This window comes from Suncus etruscus, chromosome 14 (assembly GCF_024139225.1).
Source record: "Suncus etruscus isolate mSunEtr1 chromosome 14, mSunEtr1.pri.cur, whole genome shotgun sequence".
NCBI classification, from domain to species: Eukaryota; Metazoa; Chordata; class Mammalia; order Eulipotyphla; family Soricidae; genus Suncus; species Suncus etruscus.
Window position 1 is genome coordinate 51,636,913 of NC_064861.1, and position 22,200 is coordinate 51,659,112.

Consider the following 22,200-nt stretch of genomic DNA (forward strand, 5'->3'; position numbering starts at 1 on the left):
TGCCTTGCAAACGGCCAACTCAGGACCAATAGTGGTTCGAATCTCAGCATTCCATATGGTCCTCCGTGCCTGCCAGGAGTGATTTCTGAGCACAGAGCCTGGAGTAACCCCTGAGAGCCACTGGGTGTGACCCAAAAACAAAACAAAACAAAAGAAAAAAAACCAAAAAAAAAAAACGTAGTAGAGGAGTAACTAAAGCTCAAAGGCAATAGCAATAAAGAGCAGGAGAGCTGTTCCTTAGTAGGAAGCTTTTTGCCAAAATGGGGGGGAAAGTTCGGGAAAGGGACAATAATAGACAATAATACTATAATTGTCAATAAAACTGACAATAATAGAAGAAAGTGGTCACTCTTGACCAAGTCTGTGTGCTTAAAGTAGGGAAAGTGATATGCATGATACCCTCTCAGTAATGAACAATATTGTAAATAATAGTGTCTAAAAGTCGGAGCAGAAAAAGAGCCTGGCATAGAGGCAGGTGGGGGTGGGAAGGAGGGAAACTGGGAACACTGGACACTAGCAGAGGGATTAGTGTTGGAACATTGTATACCTGAAACTCAATCATGAATACCTTTGTAGTTCATAGTGATTCAATTAAAATAACTGTTTTATTTTGTTTTGTTTGGGTCACACTGGTGGCAGCGCTCAGGAGTTACTCCTGGCTCTGTGCTTAAAAGTCACTCCTGGCAAGCTCAGAGGATCATATGAGATGACAGGATTCGAACTGGGGTCTGTCCTGTGTTGGCCTCATGCAAAGCTAATGCCTTACTGATGTGCTATTGCTCCAACTTCCTAAAATAACTTTTTTGGGGAGTGGGTTGGGTCATACCCGGTAGCGCTCAGGGGTTACTCCTGGCTCTACACTCAGAAATCTCTCCTGGCAGGCTCCAGGACCATATGGGATGCCGGGATTTGAACCACCGTCCTTCTGCATGCAAGGCAAATGCCTTACCTCCATGCTATCTCTCCAGCCCCTAAAATAACTTTTAAAAAGATCGTTAGATTTGGATTCCCGAAACAATGAGTTGGACTGAGAGATGGGTAGTTCTTGACACTGAGACTGGGCATGTGCAGTTATGTGGTTCAGGCTGTGTCCTTGGCAGTGAGGGGATAAGGTGGGTGGAGGGTAAGTTCATTGGAGCTAAAGTTATAGAACCAGGAAACTGGCTATTGAGATCCCCAGGATGGTGATAAAGAGAATGACTATGAGCTAGAACTAAAATTGTCAGAGTGTGGGGGCGTGGCGGGGGGCATGTTGACGGCTGTCACAGAGAATAGGTAATGGATGGAGAGGCTGGTGACAAGCATTTCAAAGAATCTGGGGGTTTTTAGGGAGGGGAAAGGCTTGGAGGAGCTCTGAAGGCAGCTGCTCATGCCTTGTCTGTCTGAACATAGCTACTGGGGAGAGTTCAGCCCCCTGAATGAGGCTGGAGGGGAAGCAGCATCCATAGGGGAGAACTAGGTTTTTTAGAGCAAAAAGTGAGCAAAAAAGAGGCAAGAGCAATAGTAAGGCGGGTAGGGCATTTGCCTTATATACAGCTGACCCAGATTTGATCTCCAGCATTCTATATGGTCTCCTGAGCACTGATCAGGGAGTAAGACCTGAGAGATGTTGGGTGTTGCCCCAAAATAAAAACATATAAGAAGGAGGAGGAGGCTAAGGAAGAGGAAGAAGAGGAGGATAAGGAAGAGGAGGAAAAGGAGGAGGAGGAGGAGGATGAAGAGAGCAAAAAAGATGAAGGGAACAGGCAGCCAGTGGAGAATGCCTCATTACAGAGCTCTCAGTAGTAAGGATTTTGGGAAACAACCTAGATGTCTGATGCCAGGGGATTGGAAACAAATGGCAGATTAGTACAAATTACTTTTTTTGCAACACAACAGTGAATGTGAATGTGCTACGCCATGGAATAGCAACATGAAAAAGATTTACAAACATAAACCGCAGCAAAACAAACAAGCTGTAAAGGTTGTGATTATGTTTGTGTAAAGCACTGGAGCACAGAGTGTGGGGTCCTGTGTGTGAGGCTGGGGACCGGCAGTGCCAGCCTTGGATGATGCCCGTCGCTCCTTGTGGTGGCTTTGTAGGTTTCGAAAGGGGAAATGAAGAGGGTGCCGCTGGGGGAAGCAATACATAGATCAAATATATATATATATATATATATATCAAATATAGATTTGATTGTATCTAAAACATTTTACTTTTATTTTGGCTTTTGGCTTTTGGCTTTTGAGTCACACCCGGCAGCGCTCAGTGGTTATTCTTGGTCACTCCTAGATCTACACTCAGAAATTGCTCCTGCCAGGCTCAGGGGACCATATGGGATTCCGGGATTCAAACCACCGTCCTTCTTGCATGCAAAGCAAACACCTTACCTCCAGGCTATCTTTCTGGCCCCAACATTTTACTACTTCTTCTTCTTCTTCTTCTTCTTCTTCTTCTTCTTCTTCTTCTTCTTCTTCTTCTTCTTCTTCTTCTTCTTCTTCTTCTTCATCTTCATCTTCTTCCTCTTCCTCCTCCTCCTTCTTTTTCTTTTTCTTTTTCTGCTTTTTTTTTTTTTGGTCTTTTTTTTTAATTTTTAACCATACCCGGAGATGCTCAGGGGCTATTCCTAGCTTTGCTCAGGATGCCTTCCTGGCATGCTGGGGGGTGGGGGGGGGGGCATGTGGAATGCCCATGACCAAACTCAGGTCAAGCGCATGCAAGGCAAGCACCCTACCCACTATTCTATCACTCCGGCCCCAACGTTTTACTTCTTAATGAAAACAAAAAAGAGAAATGACCCAAATAGGAACAAAAACATATTTAAATTTGTTAGATATTTACCACCGCTCAAGGGATGGGGTTGGGGGGGAGTTTCCTGTTTTAGTACAAAGAGCTTCTTGGTGGGCTTGAGACACCAGACTGGCTGCTCTGCTGCCTGCAATGCCCAAGCTTCGAGTGATTTCCAGCCACATGGGGTGGGGTGTGGTGGGAGTGGGGGGGGCGTCACCCTCAGAGAGCCTCATGTTGAAAGTTCGACCCCTGGCACATGTGTGTGATCTTTGGTAGCATGAGAGTGACTCCAGCAGCACGTGTGTGACCAACCCCTGGCAAATCAACTAGAATGTGGATGAGCACCACAAGTCAAGTGCTGGCTGGATAACCAAGGGGGCTTGAAAGATTCAATTGGAAGCTTTTATTAATTATTAATTTTTTGTTATTTTTGTTTTTGGGTCACACCCAGCAGTGCTCAGGGGTTACTCCTGGCTCTGTGCTCAGAAATCACTCCTGGCAGGCTCGAGGGGCCATATGGGGGACCAAATATGCCAGGATTTGAACCACCGTTGGTCCTGGGTCCACTTGCAAGGCAAATGCCCTACCGCTATGCTATCTCTCCAGCCCCAAATTTATTTATTTTTGACTGGGGACTACCAAAACAATGTGCTCAGGGATCACTCTTGAAAGTGCTTAAGGGACCATATGAGACCTGGGCCAGGGATTGGATCAGATTCAGTTGTGTGCAAGGTAAGTACCTTAACCCCTGTACTGTCTCCCCAGGTAGAAAGAAATGCAAAGGAATGGGGAGAGAAGGAAGGAAGGAAGAAAGGAAGGAAGGAAGGAAGGAAGGAAGGAAGGAAGGAAGGAAGGAAGGAAGGAAGGAAGGAAGGAAGGAAGGAAGGAAGGAAGGAAGGAAGGAAGGAGGGAGGGAGGGAGGGAGGGAGGGAGGAAGGAAGGAAGGAAGGAAGGAAGGAAGGAAGGAAGGAAGGAAGGAAGGAAGGAAGGAAGGGAAGGAGGAAGGGAGGGAGGAAAAAGGGAGGGAGGGAGGGAAAGAGGGAGGGAAGGAGAGAGGGGAAGAGAGAGGGAGGGAAGGAGGAAAGGGAGGAGGGAGGGAGGGGATGAGGAAAGAAAGGAAAGAGTGATGCTGCTCCAGCCTTGCAGAGTTTCTTTGGGGGTAAGAAAGTATTTTGGAGTTAGGAAAGATAATTATACATTTTATTTTTATTTTATGTTTTTGGGTTTTGGGCCACACCATGCAGCACTCAGGGTTTACTTCTGACTCTACACTCAGAAATCACTCCTGGAGTCACAGGGGACCATATAGGATGCTGCAATTAGAACCATCTTCTGTTCTGGATTGGCTGCTTGCAAGGCAAATGCCCTACCGCTCTGCTATCTCTCTAGCCAATAAATATACGTTTTAGGAATATCTTTTCAACCTCTAGAAGTACATATGTGAATTGTATAGCATTAAAACACACACACACACGGGCTGGAGCAGTGGCACAAGCAGTAAGGTGGCTGCCTTGCCCGCATTAGCCTAGGACGAACTTCGGTTCTATCCCCGACATTCCATATGGTCCCCCAAGCCAGGGGCGATTTCTGAGTGCATAGCCTATCACCAGGTGTGGCCCAAAGACCAAAAAAAAAAGAAAAAGAGGCTAGAGATACAGTAAGTAAGGCTTGTCCAATGCTGGTTTGATCCTGGTATCTCATATGGTCCTTTAGCCCCACCAGGATTGATCTCTTAGGGTAGAGACAGAAACAAACTCTGAGCACTGCCAGATGTGATCCAATACCTTGTCCAAATATTAAAACAAAAACCTGTAATCAAATTCGTATCTTTCATTGTGATCTCCAAGTTTCTCTTGGTTCAGAAGGACCCAGACTTGCCAGCTGCCTGCTCCTGGCCCTCAGATGGGCCCGGAGAGATAGCACAGCGGTGTTTGCCTTGCAAGCAGCCGATCCAAGACCAAAGGTGGTTGGTTCGAATCCCGGTGTCCCATATGGTCCCCCGTGCCTGCCAGGAGCTATTTCTGAGCAGACAACCAGGAGTAACCCCTGAGCACCGCCGGGTGTGGCCCAAAACCCAAAAAAAAAAAAAAAAGGTACTCAGTTGTCTTTTGAGCACCTGGGGCTTTCTGGAATGCTAAACTCCATCCCTCAAGTAGCAGGCCACAGGACACCCCCTTTAGGAGCCTCCCCCTCAGCTGCTCAGGGACCTGCATACCCAATTGGGGCAGCCTCTATCTTAATTAAAAAGAGGAAGTGGGGACTTTCTGCCCTTCGGTGAAAAGAAAACCCATGTGCTGGCCTTCTAGGAATGAACCCACCAGCTGCATTCCCCCACAGAGAGGCCGCTTGAAGAAGGGTATTTTGATATTTTCATATAAATAAGAAAAGAGACTGGAAAATCCCAATGTCCCTTGCCAGGGAACCAGAGCTCTACATTCTGAAGACTAGCTAAGGGGGGCCCACAGATGCTTGGAAGATGAGGGCTAATGTGGCCATCCTGCAGGGAGCTGCTTCAGGATGGATTTCAGGGATTACAAACAGATCTTCTATCTTTTATCATAGGTTGCCAGACTCTGTTTATGCTTTCCTTCCTTCATCCTAACCTCTCTTCAGTCTCCCCTCCCTTCCTCACTTCATTCCTTCCTTTCTCCCCTCCTTCCCTCCTTCTCACCTTCCTTCTGTCCTTCTTTCCTTTTATCCTTCCTTTTACCTCCTTTCCTTCTTTCTTTCCTCCTCTCTTCCCTCCTTTCTTCCCCTCTTCCTTCCTCCCTTTCTTATTTCCTTCCATTTTTCATAAATACCTCTATAGCTCTGCTTGCTGATCCCACTTCTGAAGAAGAGAAATCATTTTTTTTTTTTTTTTTGGTTTTTGGGCCACACCCTGTGACGCTCAGGGGTTACTCCTGGCTATGCGCTCAGAAGTTGCTCCTGGCTTCTTGGGGGACCATATGGGGCACCGGGGGATCGAACCGAGGTCCGTCCTAGGCTAGCGCAGGCAAGGCAGGCACCTTACCTTCAGCGCCACCGCCCGGCCCCGAAGAGAAATCATTTAACCAATTTGCCTCTAAGGTAGGAAAATAAAATGAGTTCAGATTAGTGTAAGAGGGCAGAAAACATTTTCAGACTCACCCTTTTATAGGAGCTGAATTTAGCATTTTATCTTTTTGATTGTGTCAATCAAACCCAGGAAAAAAAGTAGAACAAAACTCATATAAGCCAAAAAGGAATTTGGTGGAAACTGAGCACCAGCCTCTCCAGAGACAGTCAGTGGCACAAGTGAATGGTGTCTCTGCAGCTATTAGCCGTGTCTCTGTGAAATGCATGTATGTGCATTGATGGGCATTTCTATCATGGCAGCTTGGAATGACCTAAAACTCACCATCCTCTATTCACGTGCACAGTGGATCAACTACATGCAGCCAGCTCACTGCCTTTCAGAACTTTCCCAACTAAAAGAGTCCTGCTCAAACTCTGACTCCCACCCTCTGTCCCAGCATCTATTTCCATCTCTAAATCAGAAGATTTTAGAGCTCTAAAAAGTGAGTTCTACTCCAATTGGCCTGTGTCCAGCTAGTGTCACTTAGTGTAAAATCCTTGGGCTCATCCCTTTTGTAAAAAGCGGCAGAATTTCCTGTCTTATTTCTGTTTGGCAGCCACATCCAGCAATCCTGGGATGATAGTCCAATGCTGGGGGTTTCTTGTGTGCAAAACATGTACTCCAGTCCTTGGAGCTCTATCCAAATGCCTGAATTTCCTCTTTTTAAGGCCAAACAGGCCACGTTTCACTTGTTCATCCATTTACCATGAACCTTGGATTGGTTCCACTTCCAAGTGCTTTTGAATAAACATTAATTTCAACAAAAGAAAAAGGAAGCCCAGGGCCAGGGGTGTCTGTTGGGAGCTCTTGCCCCCAGAGATAGGCACCATATCAGTCTAGCCATGAGGTGATTCCCCACTTTCAGCCTGGGGAAGTCCTTTTTCCTTTCTTTGAAAGCTGGTCTCCTGAGTTCTGTGGGGACTCTGGGCTCACTGACTGCCCTACTTGCTTCTCTGCCAGCTCCAGAAAGGCCACAGGCTCTGGGGAAGCAGAGGCCAACCTGCTCCCGGGTTGTTTCCCGCCTTCCTTCTAAGCCCCTAAAAGCGGGCTTAGGGATGAGGCAGCTGTTGGTCACAGCTGACCCCACAGGTAGAGCTGGGGCCTTGCCAAGCTCTGGGATGAAGGTTGCTCTCTGAGGGTACTCCTGGCACTCTTGGAAGGCCCAGGAAAGACAAATCCTAGTTCAGGTGAAAGCCACAGAAACCTTCAGGGATAGCTGTGGCTTCTGGGTGATTTCCCCCTCCGAGTTTTGGTAAAATTATAAATAAAGTTGCTGCTGTGTAGGCTTTTTGTAGCTATAAGTTTTCTGCTTTTTTAGGGTATAGAATCATCACATTTGAGTATTTTTAGTTTTGTAAGAGGTTGTCAAATTGTCTTCCGAAGTTTGGGCCAGAGAGGTCATATAGGGTTAAAGAGCTTGTCTTGCATGTGCTGGCCTCAGCTCAATCCACAGCACTGCATATGGTTCCCCAGAACATTTTCAGGAGTGATCCCTAAGCACTGAGCAGGACTAAGTCCTGAACACCACACTGTGTGACCCAAGCTAGCCCCTTTCAAAAGATAAACAAGGAGAGAACAAAGTGGCTATTGTATGTGTCCTTTCCCAGCTACAAATACAAGTTTCTGTTGCTTCACATGTTCATCAGAATTTCATACTATCAGTGTTCCTGAGTCCAGCCATCCTCAAAAAATGAGGATCTTGTTATTTTATTTTATTTTATTTTATTGGTTTTTGGGTCACACCTGGTGACACTTAGGGGTTACTCCTCGACCTTTGCTCAGAAATTGCCCCCTGGCAGGCTCATAAGGACCATATGGGGTGCCAGGAATTGAACCACTGTTGGTCCTGGGTTAGCTGCATGCAAGGCAAAAGCCCCACCAATGTGCTATCTCTCCAGCCCCGCATCTTGTTATTTTAATTATACTTCCCTGGAGACATAAGAGATATAGCATCTTTTTGTATTTTTTTCTTCTTTTTTTTAAATTTTTGTTTTTGTTTTTGGGCCACACCCCAGGTGCTCATGGTTTACCCCTGGCTCTGCACTCAGGGGTTATTCCTGGCAGTGTTCAGAGGACTACATGAGATGCCAGGGACTGAATCATAGCCAGCCGCATGCAAGGCAAATGCCCTACTTGCTGTGCTATCTTCCTGGTCCTACATTTGTTTTCTTTTTTATGATTAATGAAACATGCCAACATGAATCATTCTGGTTGAACCAATTAACAAGACACCTGTGTATATAGGACTGTGACATTCAGGTCATTTATATGGTGGGGCCATTATTGCTACTGTCCACTTCTAGAACGTTCCTTTGCAGCTAAAACTGTACCATTTATCACTGTCTTCCCCACCCCAGACTGCCATACTCATTCTACTCTCTGCCTCTAGAGTGGTCACCTTGGTTCTCTGTCCCCAAGAAGAAGGCCATGGGGAAAGGCTTCTTCCTCGGGGATGTTGATGCCCTGACATTTGTCCAGAAACATCTGGAATGGACAGCCCAACCCTGCCTCTTCTCTACACCTAACCTCTCCTTATTATGTGGCCATTGAGTCTTGGCCTTCCTTACCTCCCTGTCTGACTCCTTCATACCCACCAGATTTCTTTTTTTGCAGTCCCAGGGATTGAAATCAAAGCCAGCCTCCCCCAATTGAAACATGGGCCTTATCATGGATCCACACTTTGAGTTGGATGTCAACTAGAATGTCCCTTTCCTAGTAACTTTTCCAGTTTCTTCCCCAGCACAATCAACTTTGCTCTGCTCCACACCCTTCCCTGTGCCCCTTTGAGCCTGGGGTGACCTGGTTTGGAGATGTCTCCCTGTACATTGTCTGTCTCCAGGTAAAGTCCACCAGAGCTGAGACCTGGCTCTGTATCCCAGCTGCACACCTGGTGCCAGATAAGAATTTGTGAAAGTTCCCTCAGTGTTGTGACAAATGGCCCCATCTTCATGACTGAGAACAGCACTGACATTTTCTCAAGTTCAGGTCAGAATTCGTCACTCCGTCTCAGGGGATACTGCAGTCAGGTTCCTTCTCAATGTTCCTAGGGCCACTCCACTGCATCTCGAGCCAGGCAATTCCCCACCCCTGAGCTGGCAGACTATCACTTCTGCTTCTCTCCTCCCATCTCCAGCTCTGAGTCTGGGTCACAGTTCCTTGTCAGAACCACCCATGGTTCTGGGGACCCACGCAGCTGGTTCAGGAAATCTTCCTGTTTTTAGATCTTCCCTCAAACTCATCAGCTTAGTTCAGGTCACATGACCACAGTCATGGGGAGGGAAAGAACATGAACATGTGTGTGTGTGTGTGTGTGTGTGTGTGTGTGTGTGTGTTTGGCAGAGGTTGGGGGTATTGACATTATTTTGCCCAACAAAGGGCTTCATAAATGTTTCTTGAATTGAGGGGTCCCAAGTCTTGGCTTCTAAGCCTGATTCAGCTTATTATTATTATTATTATTATTATTATTATTATTATTTCCTGGCTATAGGATTTTTTAAATTTACTTTATTAAAAGACCATGTACTACACAGTTGACATAGTTGATCATAATACATTTGTTTCCAGATAAGTGAGAAAAATGTTTAAAAAAGATTAGAAAATGGTGGGAGAAGAGGAAGGGAGAAAGGAAAAAAAAAAGCAAATTTGACAAGCAAATTTGGGAAAATTATTGCATCTTCAATGAGGTAATTAAGTCATTTTCAGAGTATAGGATCTTGGATCCCCACTCTGTTTGCTCAGAGTCTGTTTTCTCTTTTAGAGGAGTTCTGAGTACTTCCCCATGCACCTGTGGAAGATGGGGAACACTGAGACCTATGAGAGGGGAACTTGCCTGCCAGGAACAAGAGTTTGCCTTATCGGGAAGGACAGAGAAGGTCCTGTCAAGGTTAATCTATCCAGGTCACTGCTGAGAACTTTGAAATGGGGGTGGCAGGGCATGGACATGCTGTCACCTCAAAGGTGACATTTTAAAGGACAAGAGTGGGCGTTCATGCGGTAGGGAAGTAGAAAGGACTCTGGGGATTGGGATGGGCCAGACGCATTTTTGAGGAACTGTGAGGGCCATGATGTGATGTGATTCTTTGGGGGAGGAGAACAATGTGGGGGTAGTGGGGCCTAGAGAGGCACCCAAAGGCCATACTGGGACAGAACTTTAGTCCGGAAGGAGCTTGGGACAGGAAGGAGTCACAGTCAAGCATCAAAGCAAAAGAAAGACACTGTTCTGTTTTTTTATTTTGTTTTGATATCACACTTGGTGATATTCGAGGCTTATTCCTGACTCTGTGCTCAGGGTTCATTCCTGGTGGGCTCAAAGGACAAATAGGGTACCAGGGATCAATAAAGCCGGGTCTGATGCCCACAAATCTAGTGCCTAAACTCTCATACTATTTTACTATATTATACTATATTACAATACTATATTACAATATCTCACAATATCCCTTTTGGTGCTGTCTCTGACTCAGTGGAGAAGGGATGGAGAGCCCAGTCACCAAAGCCTGAGTGGAGATGACGAGAGCAGGGCCTTTAAGAGAAGGGGACCAATCTGAAAGTTTGGGATCAAAATTAGTGCCAATGGTGATGGGTGGAGAAGGGGAATGAGGAAACACATGAAGGTGATTGGGAAGGGAGGACAGGTAAGAGGGAAGCTCTAAAAGACTGTGTGACCAAGACCTGGCTAAGCCTGCACCTGGATGGAAGCCCACCTGGATGGAAGCTGGTGATGGGCTGAGAATTTACCTAGTGTACTTATCCAGGGCCAGAGGGACAGTGTACTTATCCAGGGTACTGTAGGGACTGCATTTGCCTTACATATGACTAAACCAGGGTTTGATCCTGAGTACCACCAGGAGTGATCCCTGAGTGCAGAGCCAGAAGTAAGCCCTGAGCACTGCAGAGTGTAGCCCCCAAACAAAGCAAAACAAAAATAATGAATAAGTTAATGAACTTATCAACCTACTACTTTAAAGAGGAATATCTCAGAGTACAGGAGGGGCCACTCTCCAGGTGAGGGCTTAAGTCTATTTTTTTTTTTTTTTTGGTTTTTGGTTTTTGGGTCACACCCGGCAGTGCTCAGGGGTTACTCCTGGCTCTACGCTCAGAAATTGCTCCTGGCAGGCTCGGGGGACCATATGGGATGCCAGGATTCAAACCATCGACCTTCTGAATGCAAGCCAAACACCTTACCTCCATGCTATTTCCTGGCCCAAGACTATTTTCCTTCTGTCATTCTCATGTAACTTATAGTCATCGTGCTAGCCCTGGACTCCTGGGGCTCTGTGGCAACTCATCGGATGTGACCCTATGATTGTGAGCTGTCCACATGTACCACACCTGGTGCAAAAGTGGCTCCGCTGTCAGGGACCCCTACAGCAGTGTGCCCCCTCCCACCACACACACACACACACACACACACACACACAGAGGCAGGTAGGCCAGGGAGATGCACAGCCTCTGGGGACCATCGCTGTCAAAGCAAGCCAGGTCATTGCCACACCCATCATCCACCAAGAATAGAAGGGGTGCAAGAGAGATTCACATCTACACCATCTCTCCCACTTGCAGGAGGGAACATGATCCCAAATATTCTGAGACACTACAAGGCATGCAGAATAAGCAGAGATTATCGTGCTCAGGTAGCCAAGAAAGGCCCAGCACCGCGGGGATTTCTGGAGCCTCTCGGGACCTCAAGGTGGGGGTCCCCTCTAAGTGGTTCCAGGCCACAGAGAATTTCCTACTGTTTGGAGGAAGTGGGAGTACTCATTTCAGAACATTAATGTCAGAGGTTTGGCCTCACGGGTGACTAAGAGGAACGGAGGCTATGACAAGCCCTTAAATACCAGATCATCCCACCACTGGCCACAGCAGCCACCTGAGCACAAGAGTCGGGGCATCACTCCAGGATATCAGCCGAGGGACATTAGCTCAGGAATCTATCAGGAGCATGGCCACCCAGCACACCTGGCTACTGGCCATCTTGGCACTCCTCACTGTGGTACTTCAGGCAACGGAAGCAGGTAAGCCTGGGGAGAGGAGAGATCAGGGACTTCTGGGTGTAGAAAGCAACTTGTCCCATCATGCTCTGGGCCTCAGTTTACCTAACTGTTCAAGGGGCATCTGGAAGACTCAGAGTCTCAGCTGTATCGCAGAATGATTTGGACTGTGGTAGGTCTGGTCTGAAGTCCCAGAGAACTCAAGTAAAAGGCCCTGACTGGGGTATACAGGAGGCCCTGACTGGGATGGTGAGAGGCAGGAAGGAGCTAGGGCTAGGACTCCCTCCCAGGAAAATGGGTCCTGCCCTCCCACACCCCTCTTTATCCCAGCATTGGGTTCTTTGTCCTATGTCCAAGTCAGGAAGGGGATCAGGGAGACTGCAGCTCTAAAGAATAATTGCGGGGGCCGGGCGGTGGCGCTGGAGGTAAGGTGCCTGCCTTGCCTGCGCTAGCCTAGGACGGACCGCGGTTCGATCCCCCGGCGTCCCATATGGTCCCCCAAGCCAGGAGCAACTTCTGAGCACATAGCCAGGAGTAACCCCTGAGTGTCACCGGGTGTGGCCCAAAAACCAAAAAAAAAAAAAAAAAAAAGAATAATTGCTAGTTATTATTCAGCTCCTGAGAGGGTCAGAGAGGGTCAGTGGTCAGAATGGGAAACTGGTTCCAGAGAAGGCAGCTGACCTGTTCTGGGCAGAGTGGGTCCCAGCTCAGCTCCGTGTGGTGGGTTTCTGCCATGACCACAGGAACCAGAAAGGGAGAGAGCCGAAGGTACCTTCTAGAACATTGGCACTGCCCAGAATGCACTACCTGGGGTGGCAGCTGTCAGGCTCACATCTGAGCAGTTTTGATGCTCTGGGGTGTGAGCTCATTCCCAGGGCTGGCTACAGGTGGAACACAAGGGCCTTGGGGCAGGATCTCAGACCCCGAACTTTCACATGAGAAAATAAAAGTTGGTAACAGGCTGGGAGGGTCTTGATGTTTTGGTGGCCCAGCCCCTGAGCACCCCTCTCCCTGCCAGGCCCCTATGCTGCCAACGTGGAGGACAGTACCTGCTGCCAGAGCTATGCCCACCGCCCACTGCCCCAGAGTGCACTGAAGGATTTCTACTGGACTTCTCCCAACTGCCGGCGGCCTGGAGTAGTGTGAGTGGGGTGTGCGGGGGAAGAGGGCTGGGTTACAGGGGGATGGCACCAGAAGTGTACTACACCCCAGGGAAAAATTCATGTGACCATGCAACCAGCAACTGGTGCTTCCATGTGCCAGGCAGCACCAGACCAGATCAGTAGCATACCAACCCTGTGGGTGTGGCATGGCATGTGGAGTGCAGGTACCACCCCTCACGGGCACAGCAGCACCGTTGGGGTACAGTGCTACAGCATGGAACACAGGTGTGGCTGTGAACTTCCCAGCCAGCTAAGATGCTCCTCTCAGAAGCAGCATGTGGGACCCAGTTGTCTCTCCCCAGGGGGACTTTGGGGCATGCCAGGCTCTCAGCAGTACTCATTGGTTTAAGGCTCACAGACAAGCAGAGATGAGACCAGGATCTTGTAAGCAGCTGAGCTGACCATTTCTCTCACTTCCTGACCTTCTCTCTAACCCAGAGCCAGATCGGGTGCCTGACTTCAAGATGGGGCCTGTATTCTCTAGGGCTGCTGCCTGCACATCCTTAAGGGGCAGGAGGGGAGGGTTAGGCAGTGATGAGGATTCCCTCTTCCTTCTTCACTCCTCCTTCAGAGGTTTCAGTGGTGGAGAGCCAAGAAGGAAGGCTGGGAAGGAGCCGGTTGGGTTCTTGTCTTTTTTTTTTTTTTTTTTTTTTTTTTTTTTGGTTTTTGGTTTTTAGGCCAAACCCGGCGATGCTCAGGGGTTACTTACTCTTGGCTGTCTGCTCAGAAATAGCTCCTGGCAGGCACGGGGGACCATATGGGACACTGGGATTCGAACCAACTACCTTTGGTCCTGGATCGGCTGCTTGCAAGGCAAACACCACTGTGCTATCTCTCCGGCCTGGGGTTCTTGTCTTTTCAGCTTGTGCCTCAGTTTCAGAGCTGGTAGGAGGGGAGCAGCATCACTTTTATTATCTCAGGGTCAGGCATGGGGGTGCTCTGGTGCACTGTGTTGCAAGCCCTTGGTTGGTTCATTTAGTCCCTGCACAGGTCTGGAGTTAGTCCACAGGAACAGATAAGCAAGTGGTCTCAAAGAGCTACTGGGGACTCTTGAGCATCACAGGACAATGGTAGAGCAAGTAAAAGCAACCACACTCCATGCCCAGCACCTACCAGGGGCTGAGTGAAGGACAGATACAGCCGATGATTGGGTTTGGAGGCAGAAGACACTGTAGGAAGAATGAGGCTTGAGGAGCCAGAGTGATAGATAGTACAGTGATAGTACAGCTTTGTCTTGCATGCTGCTGACCTGGGTTGCATTCTCAGCATTCCGTATAATTCCTTGAGTCCCGAGTATCACCAGGAGTAATTCCTGAGTGCAGAGTAAGAATTAACCCTTGAGCATTGCCAGGTGTGGCTTCCGCCTAAAAAAAAAATAAATAATGTGGCTGATAAAGGGGATTTAAAAGCTCAGAGAAAGGCTGAGCCTGCCCAGGGTCACACAGTACCACACAGTCAGGATCTGTTGTATTAAATAATTAAAAATGATGCTGGATGGAAGTGAATGGTGAAGGATGCTGGTGAGCAGGATCAGAGCCTTTCTCATGACTCTGGGTCGCACCTCCTGCACCCCTCTTGCTCTAGCCTCTGAGAGAAGCAGGTGGATCTTACCAGTTCCATGGGCAGGGTGGCTTTGCCAGTCTCAGTGTCCTTAGCTGTCAAGGGCATGGCTGTGAGAGCTGTTCAGTAAGAAAATCCCATGAAAGGTTCAGACCAGCTCTTGGTACAATTATATAGCATTTTCCAGCTGCTCTACTCTGAGAGCTTCTGTTTCTATGAATGCCTCAGATCTTCTTCCAAACTCTCAGTCCCTGGGCTACCAGCACGTCACAGATAGGAGGGTCAAAGAGGCCAAGGAACCTGATGGACAGTGGCAGAATGAAGCTCCTTAATAGGGGTGCCCTGTTTTATAGTGCTCAGGGTCTCCAGGGTCACACACTGCCCATGCCCAGGGGTGGAACTCAGGGCTTTGCATATACTAGGAACATGCAGAGGGAATACATTAGCTAGTTATTTTTCTTTGGGGGCCACATTGGCAATACTTGGGGGCTACTTCTGGCTTGGTGCTTGGGGATGGAACCCGGGCCTCTCCACATAGAGCACACACCAGCCCACAGAGCTGTCTTTTTGGCCCCTGCTTTTTGATAGTTGAGTGTAATAATTTCAGACTCTTGACTACTCCTCATTATCCTCCCAGGGTGACATGTAGCTATAGTCAGAAATTTCTTGGGCCTTCTAGTCTCTGGCCTAGCCTGGACCTGGAGACTGGGCCCGAGGGGTCCCAGGAGTCCTGGAGGGGCATGTTTGCATGCTGAAGGAGGTGCTTACTTTTTTGGGAGGTGCAGATCCATCAGTGTTCAGGACTTATTCCTGGCTTGGTTCTTACTCCTAGTGGAGCTCAGAGGACTATATGGGTTGCTGGGAATCCAACCTGGGTCAACCACGGGCAAAGCAAGTGACCTCCCTGCTGTACTATGGCTCTGGCCCTGTAAGTGCACTCTGAACCGGTCTATTTCACGGGAGATCCTACATATAGCAGGTGCTACCTAAGTACTCACCACTCTACAGTGTAGATGTCTCTGCACATGGTAGGAAGCTCACACCTGCCAAGTTCAGCAGGGGGTGGGGAAGGGGATCCCCATTGCATGCTCACCATGCACACTCATTCTCTGGCATCTCATCCTCCAGCTTACTGACCATCAGAGACCTGGAGATATGTGCAGACCCCAGACAGGCCTGGGTAAAGAGGATTCTCCGGAAGCTGAGCAAGGGAGCAAGAACCTTCTGAAGAGGGGGGCTGGGCTCCCCCAGGATTCTCACAGAGCCCCACCCTTCTGCTACAGCTGCTGTTTTATGACTTGAGCCGACTTTGTATTCCCTGATTTCCATTCCTGCACTTGTGCCTCTCATTCAAACTTCCACACTGATCCCACACACACATGCCTCTAATCTGATCTGCTCCATACCCCTGGTTTGGTGCTTGGGGATGGAATCCAGGCCTCCCTACATGAAGTACACACAGTCAGAGGATCCACAGTCCTGCTCAGTCTCTCCCTTCCTCACACACCCTCCCTGGCCTCCTCCAGCCCTTAAGGTCTGGTTTTAGCCTTTTCTCTAGGTCTGTCTCAAACACCTTCCTGCATGTGGGACCCCTGCTCCCTGCTCCCCAAAACCATGCCATACAGTCTCCCTCCAGCCCTTGCACAGCTTCCTCCTGACCTGCTGCATGTCCCATCCCTGTGCTTCCTCTCTGTCAGCCCCGGGTTTGCTCAGACTCAGTGACCCCCCCGGGGGGGGGGCAGGCCTGAAGAACAAGGAAGCAGTTGTGAGGGGGTTGCAGAGAAACCCAGACATCTGTCTACCAAACTGCCCCCCACATCCAACCTGCAGGTCTAGCACTCTGAAAGCATCTGCTCCATCCCTCATCACCACTATTCACTCACTGGTCACTTCACCTGGTTCTTCAAGGATGGCCTGTAAGACAGGAGAGGGGAAAGATCTTGTTCAGTCTCAGTGGCTAGGCTCCTTAACATGTGTCTCCTCCTAGGGAAGCCTTCCATGCTCCTGGCCAGATGACCTTCCCAGAACCAAGTTGTTCCCAACTCTTGCCTACCCTCCTTCCAGCAGATGGGGAAAGGTTGGGGAGCTTTAGGTTGTCACTTTGATTGTATATCCATTGACAGAACTTGGCCACACAGCCACTCTGACTGGAAGACTGGGAAATACTCCTGGTGTCCAAAAAGAAGAGGGTTTGGGAATGGATAGATCACTTGATCCTGGAGTCCTCCAGGATCTGCTTTCTTGGAAATCCTGGGTACACATCATACTGCCAAAACAAAGTCCTGTGTCTCATGTCCTCATTTCATGGATATCTATGTGGTCTTTACTTCTGTCCACATAAATGAGGCAGGGAGCCCAAAGTACCAGAAAGTACAAACAGCAGGGCCAAGTTTGCCTTGGCATATAAAAGGGAAGTGAGGCCCTTTCCACTCTTGGATACCAAGAGTCACTCCTGGGGGTGGGCTGAGAGGCTGTTAGCCTTAAATTCAGAAAGTGTATATGAGGGCCGGAGAGATAGCATGGGGTAAGGCGTTTGCCTCTCATGCAGGAGGTCATCGGTTCGAATCCCGGCGTCCCATATATGGTCCTCCCGTGCCTGCCAGGAGCAATTTCTGAGCCTGGAGCCAGGAATAACCCCTGAGCACTGCCGGGTGTGACCCAAAAACCACAAAAAAAAAAAAAAGAAAGTGTATATGAGCCTCCATGAAGAAAGTACTTTCCACTCTGAACTCACATGCTTGTTTGCTTCTGAATAAACCCACTTAGTTGTTGGAACAATCGATGGCTTTTTTTCTGGTGTCATCACTCCCTTTCCAGTCTAGCTCTGGAGCTCTGGCTGCCCACAATCTTGGCAGAGAAGCCTATGGAAAGGCCCTGGGCAATAGTTTAAGCAGCTTTGGAGGCTGGAGGTGGGTGTCCAGAGCCTTTTCCTTCAGAGATACAGTTTCTCCCTCTGTGAACAGGGAACACTGAAAGCACCTCTCTGCAGATGTGGTAGGTAGAACCCCTCAAGAAGAGAAGTGACAGGAAGTCCAGTCACTAAGCAGCAACCTTGAGAGGATTTTCAATGACCAATAAGCACACAGAAAAGTGGGTGATCTCACAGCTCACCAGAGACAAGTCTACCAGCCCACCCCCAGAGAGTCAGTCGCTTCAGAGCAGCTAGGATGGGCATTTCCCAGTTTGTTAATGTTGGCCAGAGAGTGGGGATATTGGAGCCCTGGGTGGTAGGAATGTAAACTGGATGCTATTCTGGGAATCAAATAGATGATTCTTCAAACAACTGAAAAATAGATTTAGGCTATGGTCTATTAATTCAATTTCTGGGCTTCTATACCCAAAGAACTGAATAAAGGGATGCAAAGAGATGGCTCTGAGCCCTGGTTCATTGCTCCATATTTTCCTACACAGAGTGGAAAGAACCAAGTATCTGAATGTATGAATGAATAAACAAGTACAGTTTCTCTAGACCACATTATTACCAGGAAAGAAATTCTGACACAGGCTGAATTTTGAAGGATTACACTATATTGTGTATCCTATAGGTGACACAGAGACCCCAGAGGCAAATTAGCAGAAGACCTGGCCTTCAGGAACTCCAGTCCTAGCAGAGCCTGAGACTGGGGGACCTCGTTCCTGTTGACAGTCAAGGTGGTACAGTAAGAGTGGACATCTCAGACAGCAGATGGGCAGAGCCCTGTTTGATTTTCTTTATATTATTTTGGAGAAAACTCTCAAATGATAAAAAAGGAAGAATGTAAAGAACTTTCATCTCTGCCACCCAGAATTAATGCTTGCCATTTTTTTCTCTACTTGCATTGCCAAAAACCGCTCAAAGCCAGAGATGGCTACTTAGGACTCTGCCCCTAAATATGTGAGTATCTTTCTCCATAGCACAGAGGCAGTTTATTACTTTGATAGGATATTATTACCTCAACAAATAAAAGGAACAAGAATGTCAAATAATACCTTACTGCATACTTCAGCTTCAATTGTCCCCCAAATACATGGTTTTTTCTCTCCTTCCTTCCTTCCTTCCTTCCTTCCTTCCTTCCTTCCTTCCTTCCTTCCTTCCTTCCTTCCTTCCTTCCTTCCTTCCTTCCTTCTACCTTCCTTCCTTTTTCCTTCCTTCCTTCCTTCCTTCCTTCCTTCCTTCCTTCCTTCTACCTTCCTTCCTTTTTCTTCCTTCCTTCCTTCCTTCTTCCTTCCTCCCTCCCTTCGTTCCTCCCTTCTTCCTTCCTTCCTTCCTTCCTTCCTTCCTTCCTTCCTTCCTTCCTTCCTTCCTTCCTTCCTCTCCCCCTCCCTCCCTCCTTCTTTCCTTCTTCCTTACTTCCTTCCTTTCTCTCTCCCCCTCCCTCCCTCCTTCTTTCCTTCTTCCTTACTTCCTTCCTTTCTCTCTCCCTCCTTCCCTCCCTCCCTTCCTTCCTTCCTCCCTTCCTTCCTTTCTCCTTTCCTTTCACTCCCAGTGACGCTCAGGGGTACTCCTGGCTTGGGGAACCATATGGGACACTAATGGATTGAACCGCATTCCTTCCTAGGTCCGCTTTTAAAAGCAAATGGCCTACTGCTTGTGCCACAGCTCCAGCCTCTATATTTATCTTCTTGTGCCTTTAAGAGACATCCCTATGCTCAGGATGACTCTCTTATGTGGAAAGGGAGATCACTGTATGTCCTGTGGATTTCTACTGCTTGAGCTATACTTTGATTTTTTTTTTTTTTTTTTGTCCCTGGATCCAGACAAGGCTCACACATTGCATATGATTTTTCTGCACATTTTCCCTAACACTGGCCTTCTGGAGAGTCAAGATAGTTGCCTTATAGATTGGCTGACTTTGTTTTGGGAGGTGCCAGGAATCAAATCCAGGGCCACATACATGCAAGGCATGAGATCTACCATTGAGTCACATACACAGCTCAAATTGTTGTTTTACTTTTCTTTTTCTTCTCGGGAAAAAGAGAGAGTTTGACCTGCAACCATTGATGCTCAGGGCTTATACTTGGCTCTGTGCTCAGGGATCACGCTTGGATGATTTAGGCAACCATACCATGTGCCGTGGATGGAACCTGGGTCAGCCTTGTACAAGACAAATATGCAATCTCTTGTACTATCTCCCCAGCCCTTAAACTCCTGTATTTTTAGATGTGTCTAGTTATCATTTCCTTATGGTGACATCTGATTTATTCCCAGATTCTAGGTATTGCTTCTAAACTGGAAGTTAGATTTACAGACTTGATTAAACAGTAGTTCCACATTCTTGGCAGAAATCTCTGTGAGTAATGACTGCACAGTGCACCTCCCATTTTCACATGGGAAGATTGTTCCCCTGGTCTTGACCTTGAGCCACTTCCTAGATCTTTCAGCTGCACAGTGTTATTCCCTTTGTGATTTGCAAGTCTCCTGCATTGACAGGCAAGATTTTGACAGACAAGTCCAAGTTGAGAAGAAACCTAGTGGAAGTACAGAACTCCTGCAGGGTTGGGGCTCAGGTTCTACACACTTAGCTCTCTGGAAGGATGAGCTGCAATGTTACCCTGGGGACCATTTGTGGTGGATTTAAAGACTGGCATGAGGACAGAGGAGACCAATCAGGGTAGAGGAGTTGGTGAATAACTAAAGTAGCAACTAGAAAATGGAGTGTGGCCAAAAGATAAGGCACTCACCATGCACATCACTGACCCGGATTTGATCCCCATACCCCATAGGGTTTCCTGATCCCTGCCAGGATTGATCTCTGAACTCACAGGGGTGAATCCTGAGCACAGTTCAAATGTGGTATGCCCATTATACACACCTTAAAGAAAAGAAATTGGAACAGCCTGGAGCTGGAGTAAAGGTTTCTTCGGAGTCAGTAGCAAGTTGGGGACTCATATCTTCCTGTCCACATTGCCCTGAGACAGGTCATGGAGACTGTCTAAGTATTCAGAGAGAAGGCATCCCACTTTGTTTCCACAGGACATGGGATTCCCCAGTTCTGGAAGCAAAACAGAAACAGGGTTGGGAGCCTAGGGAACTACCAGGAGCCCCAGGATGGTGGAAGGGAGAAATGAGGTAGTAAGGAGCCCAGTTGAGGGACACAATCTAATTTATTCCTCTGGCACCCTGCTCACTGTTCTGGACAGTAGGGAGGGCTGCCCATGCCACTCTGCCTACATCCTCTTTAATGTGGTAACTTACATGTGACAGGAACCCTTTGGGGGTGAGAAATGGCCTAAAGGGCTGGAGCACATATCATACAGGTGTGAGGTCCTGAGTTCTCCCCAGCACTGGCTGCTCCCCTGTTCCCCTGCCTCCATCTATTGCCAGGTGTTACCTTGATCATTCCTAGAACTTTTGAGAAGAACTTTATGGCTCATACAACCAAGCCAAATATGTCAGAAGTGCTCTTGGCACCAGACCCAACATGACTGGGGAGTTCTCACCCCCCCCCAATCCATTCTCTGAACCATTTCCGTGCACACAGGCCAACAGCATTAAAGCACATTCACATGATTTTGCAACCAGGACCACTATCGTCTCCAGAACTTTTTCATCTTGCAAAACCGAAACTGTACCCAGTAAACAGATCCCTGCAGCCCTTCCTCCCAACTTCTGGAAACTCCCTCCCCACTTCTATCCTCTGTGACTTGGACCTGTCTACGTTTTTTACAATCTTTATTCTTGCCTATTGGTTTGTCTCCTATAGTATAGTACAACAGCTAACAAAAGCAGGCACCCCCATGTCAGTTCTGCAAGGATCCCAGAGAGTGACACTGATGCTGTTATTAGTGCCTCATTTTACAAAGCTAAAGCTTAAAACTTTTAAGGTTTCAGGCCCGGAGAGATAGCACAGTGGTGTTTGCCTTGCAAGCAGCCAATCCAGGACCTAAGGTGGTTGGTTCGAATCCTGGTGTCCCATATGGTCCCCCGTGCCTGCCAGGAGCTATTTCTGAGCTGACAGCCAGGAGTAACCCCTGAGCACCACCGGGTGTGGCCCCCCAAAAAAACAAAAAACAAAAAAAAACCTTTTAAGATTTCTCCAAGGGGATCTTCATGAAGACTCGAGTCATAATACTCATATTTGGTTAATGCAAAGCCAATTAGTTTTCTGAATGGAATCTAAACTTAGTTGGTTCTAAACACACTGATGAAATGGGGTGGGATGAGGTATACACACGTGTATGCAGATAGGAGGATTCCAAGTGTATTTGGGGGGTGTTCAGAGATTAAACCAGGATCATCAACATGATAAAATGTCTGTGTTCTACAGCCAAGCCACATCCCCAGCCACATCCCCTGCCAGTATTTCAATTATATGGAGTAAAAGCTGAGTCAGAAGAGGGTCCCAGGGACTGGAGAGATAGCATGGAGGTAAGGCATTTGCCTTTCATGCAGAAGGTCATCGGTTCGAATCCCGGCATCCCATATGGTCCCCATGCCAGGAGCAATTTCTGAGCATAGAGCCAGGAATAACCCCTGAGCACTGCCGGGTGTGAGCCAAAAGCCATAAAAAAACAAAAAAGAAGAAGAAGAAGAAGAAGAAGAAGAAGAAGAAGAAGAAGAAGAAGAAGAAGAAGAAGAAGAAGAAGAAGAAGAAGAAGAAGGTCCCAAAGGCACCATAATCTCACTGACTCCTCATAGCT

The 22,200-nt window shown here is 47.9% G+C and overlaps 1 protein-coding gene and 1 pseudogene across 1 annotated transcript; one reads left to right on the forward strand and one right to left on the reverse strand.

Moving 5' to 3' along the window:
* Positions 1–11,808: 11,808 nt before the first annotated feature.
* On the forward strand, positions 11,809–15,808 carry CCL22 (C-C motif chemokine ligand 22). The gene is made up of 3 exons (XM_049787403.1): positions 11,809–11,881; positions 12,876–12,999; positions 15,709–15,808. Exons 1-3 carry the CDS (start codon positions 11,809–11,811, stop codon positions 15,806–15,808), a joined length of 297 nt encoding a protein of 98 aa, XP_049643360.1.
* A 3,365-nt stretch (positions 15,809–19,173) lies between these two features.
* Positions 19,174–19,321, reverse strand: LOC126028834 (uncharacterized; annotated as a pseudogene).
* Positions 19,322–22,200: the final 2,879 nt, after the last annotated feature.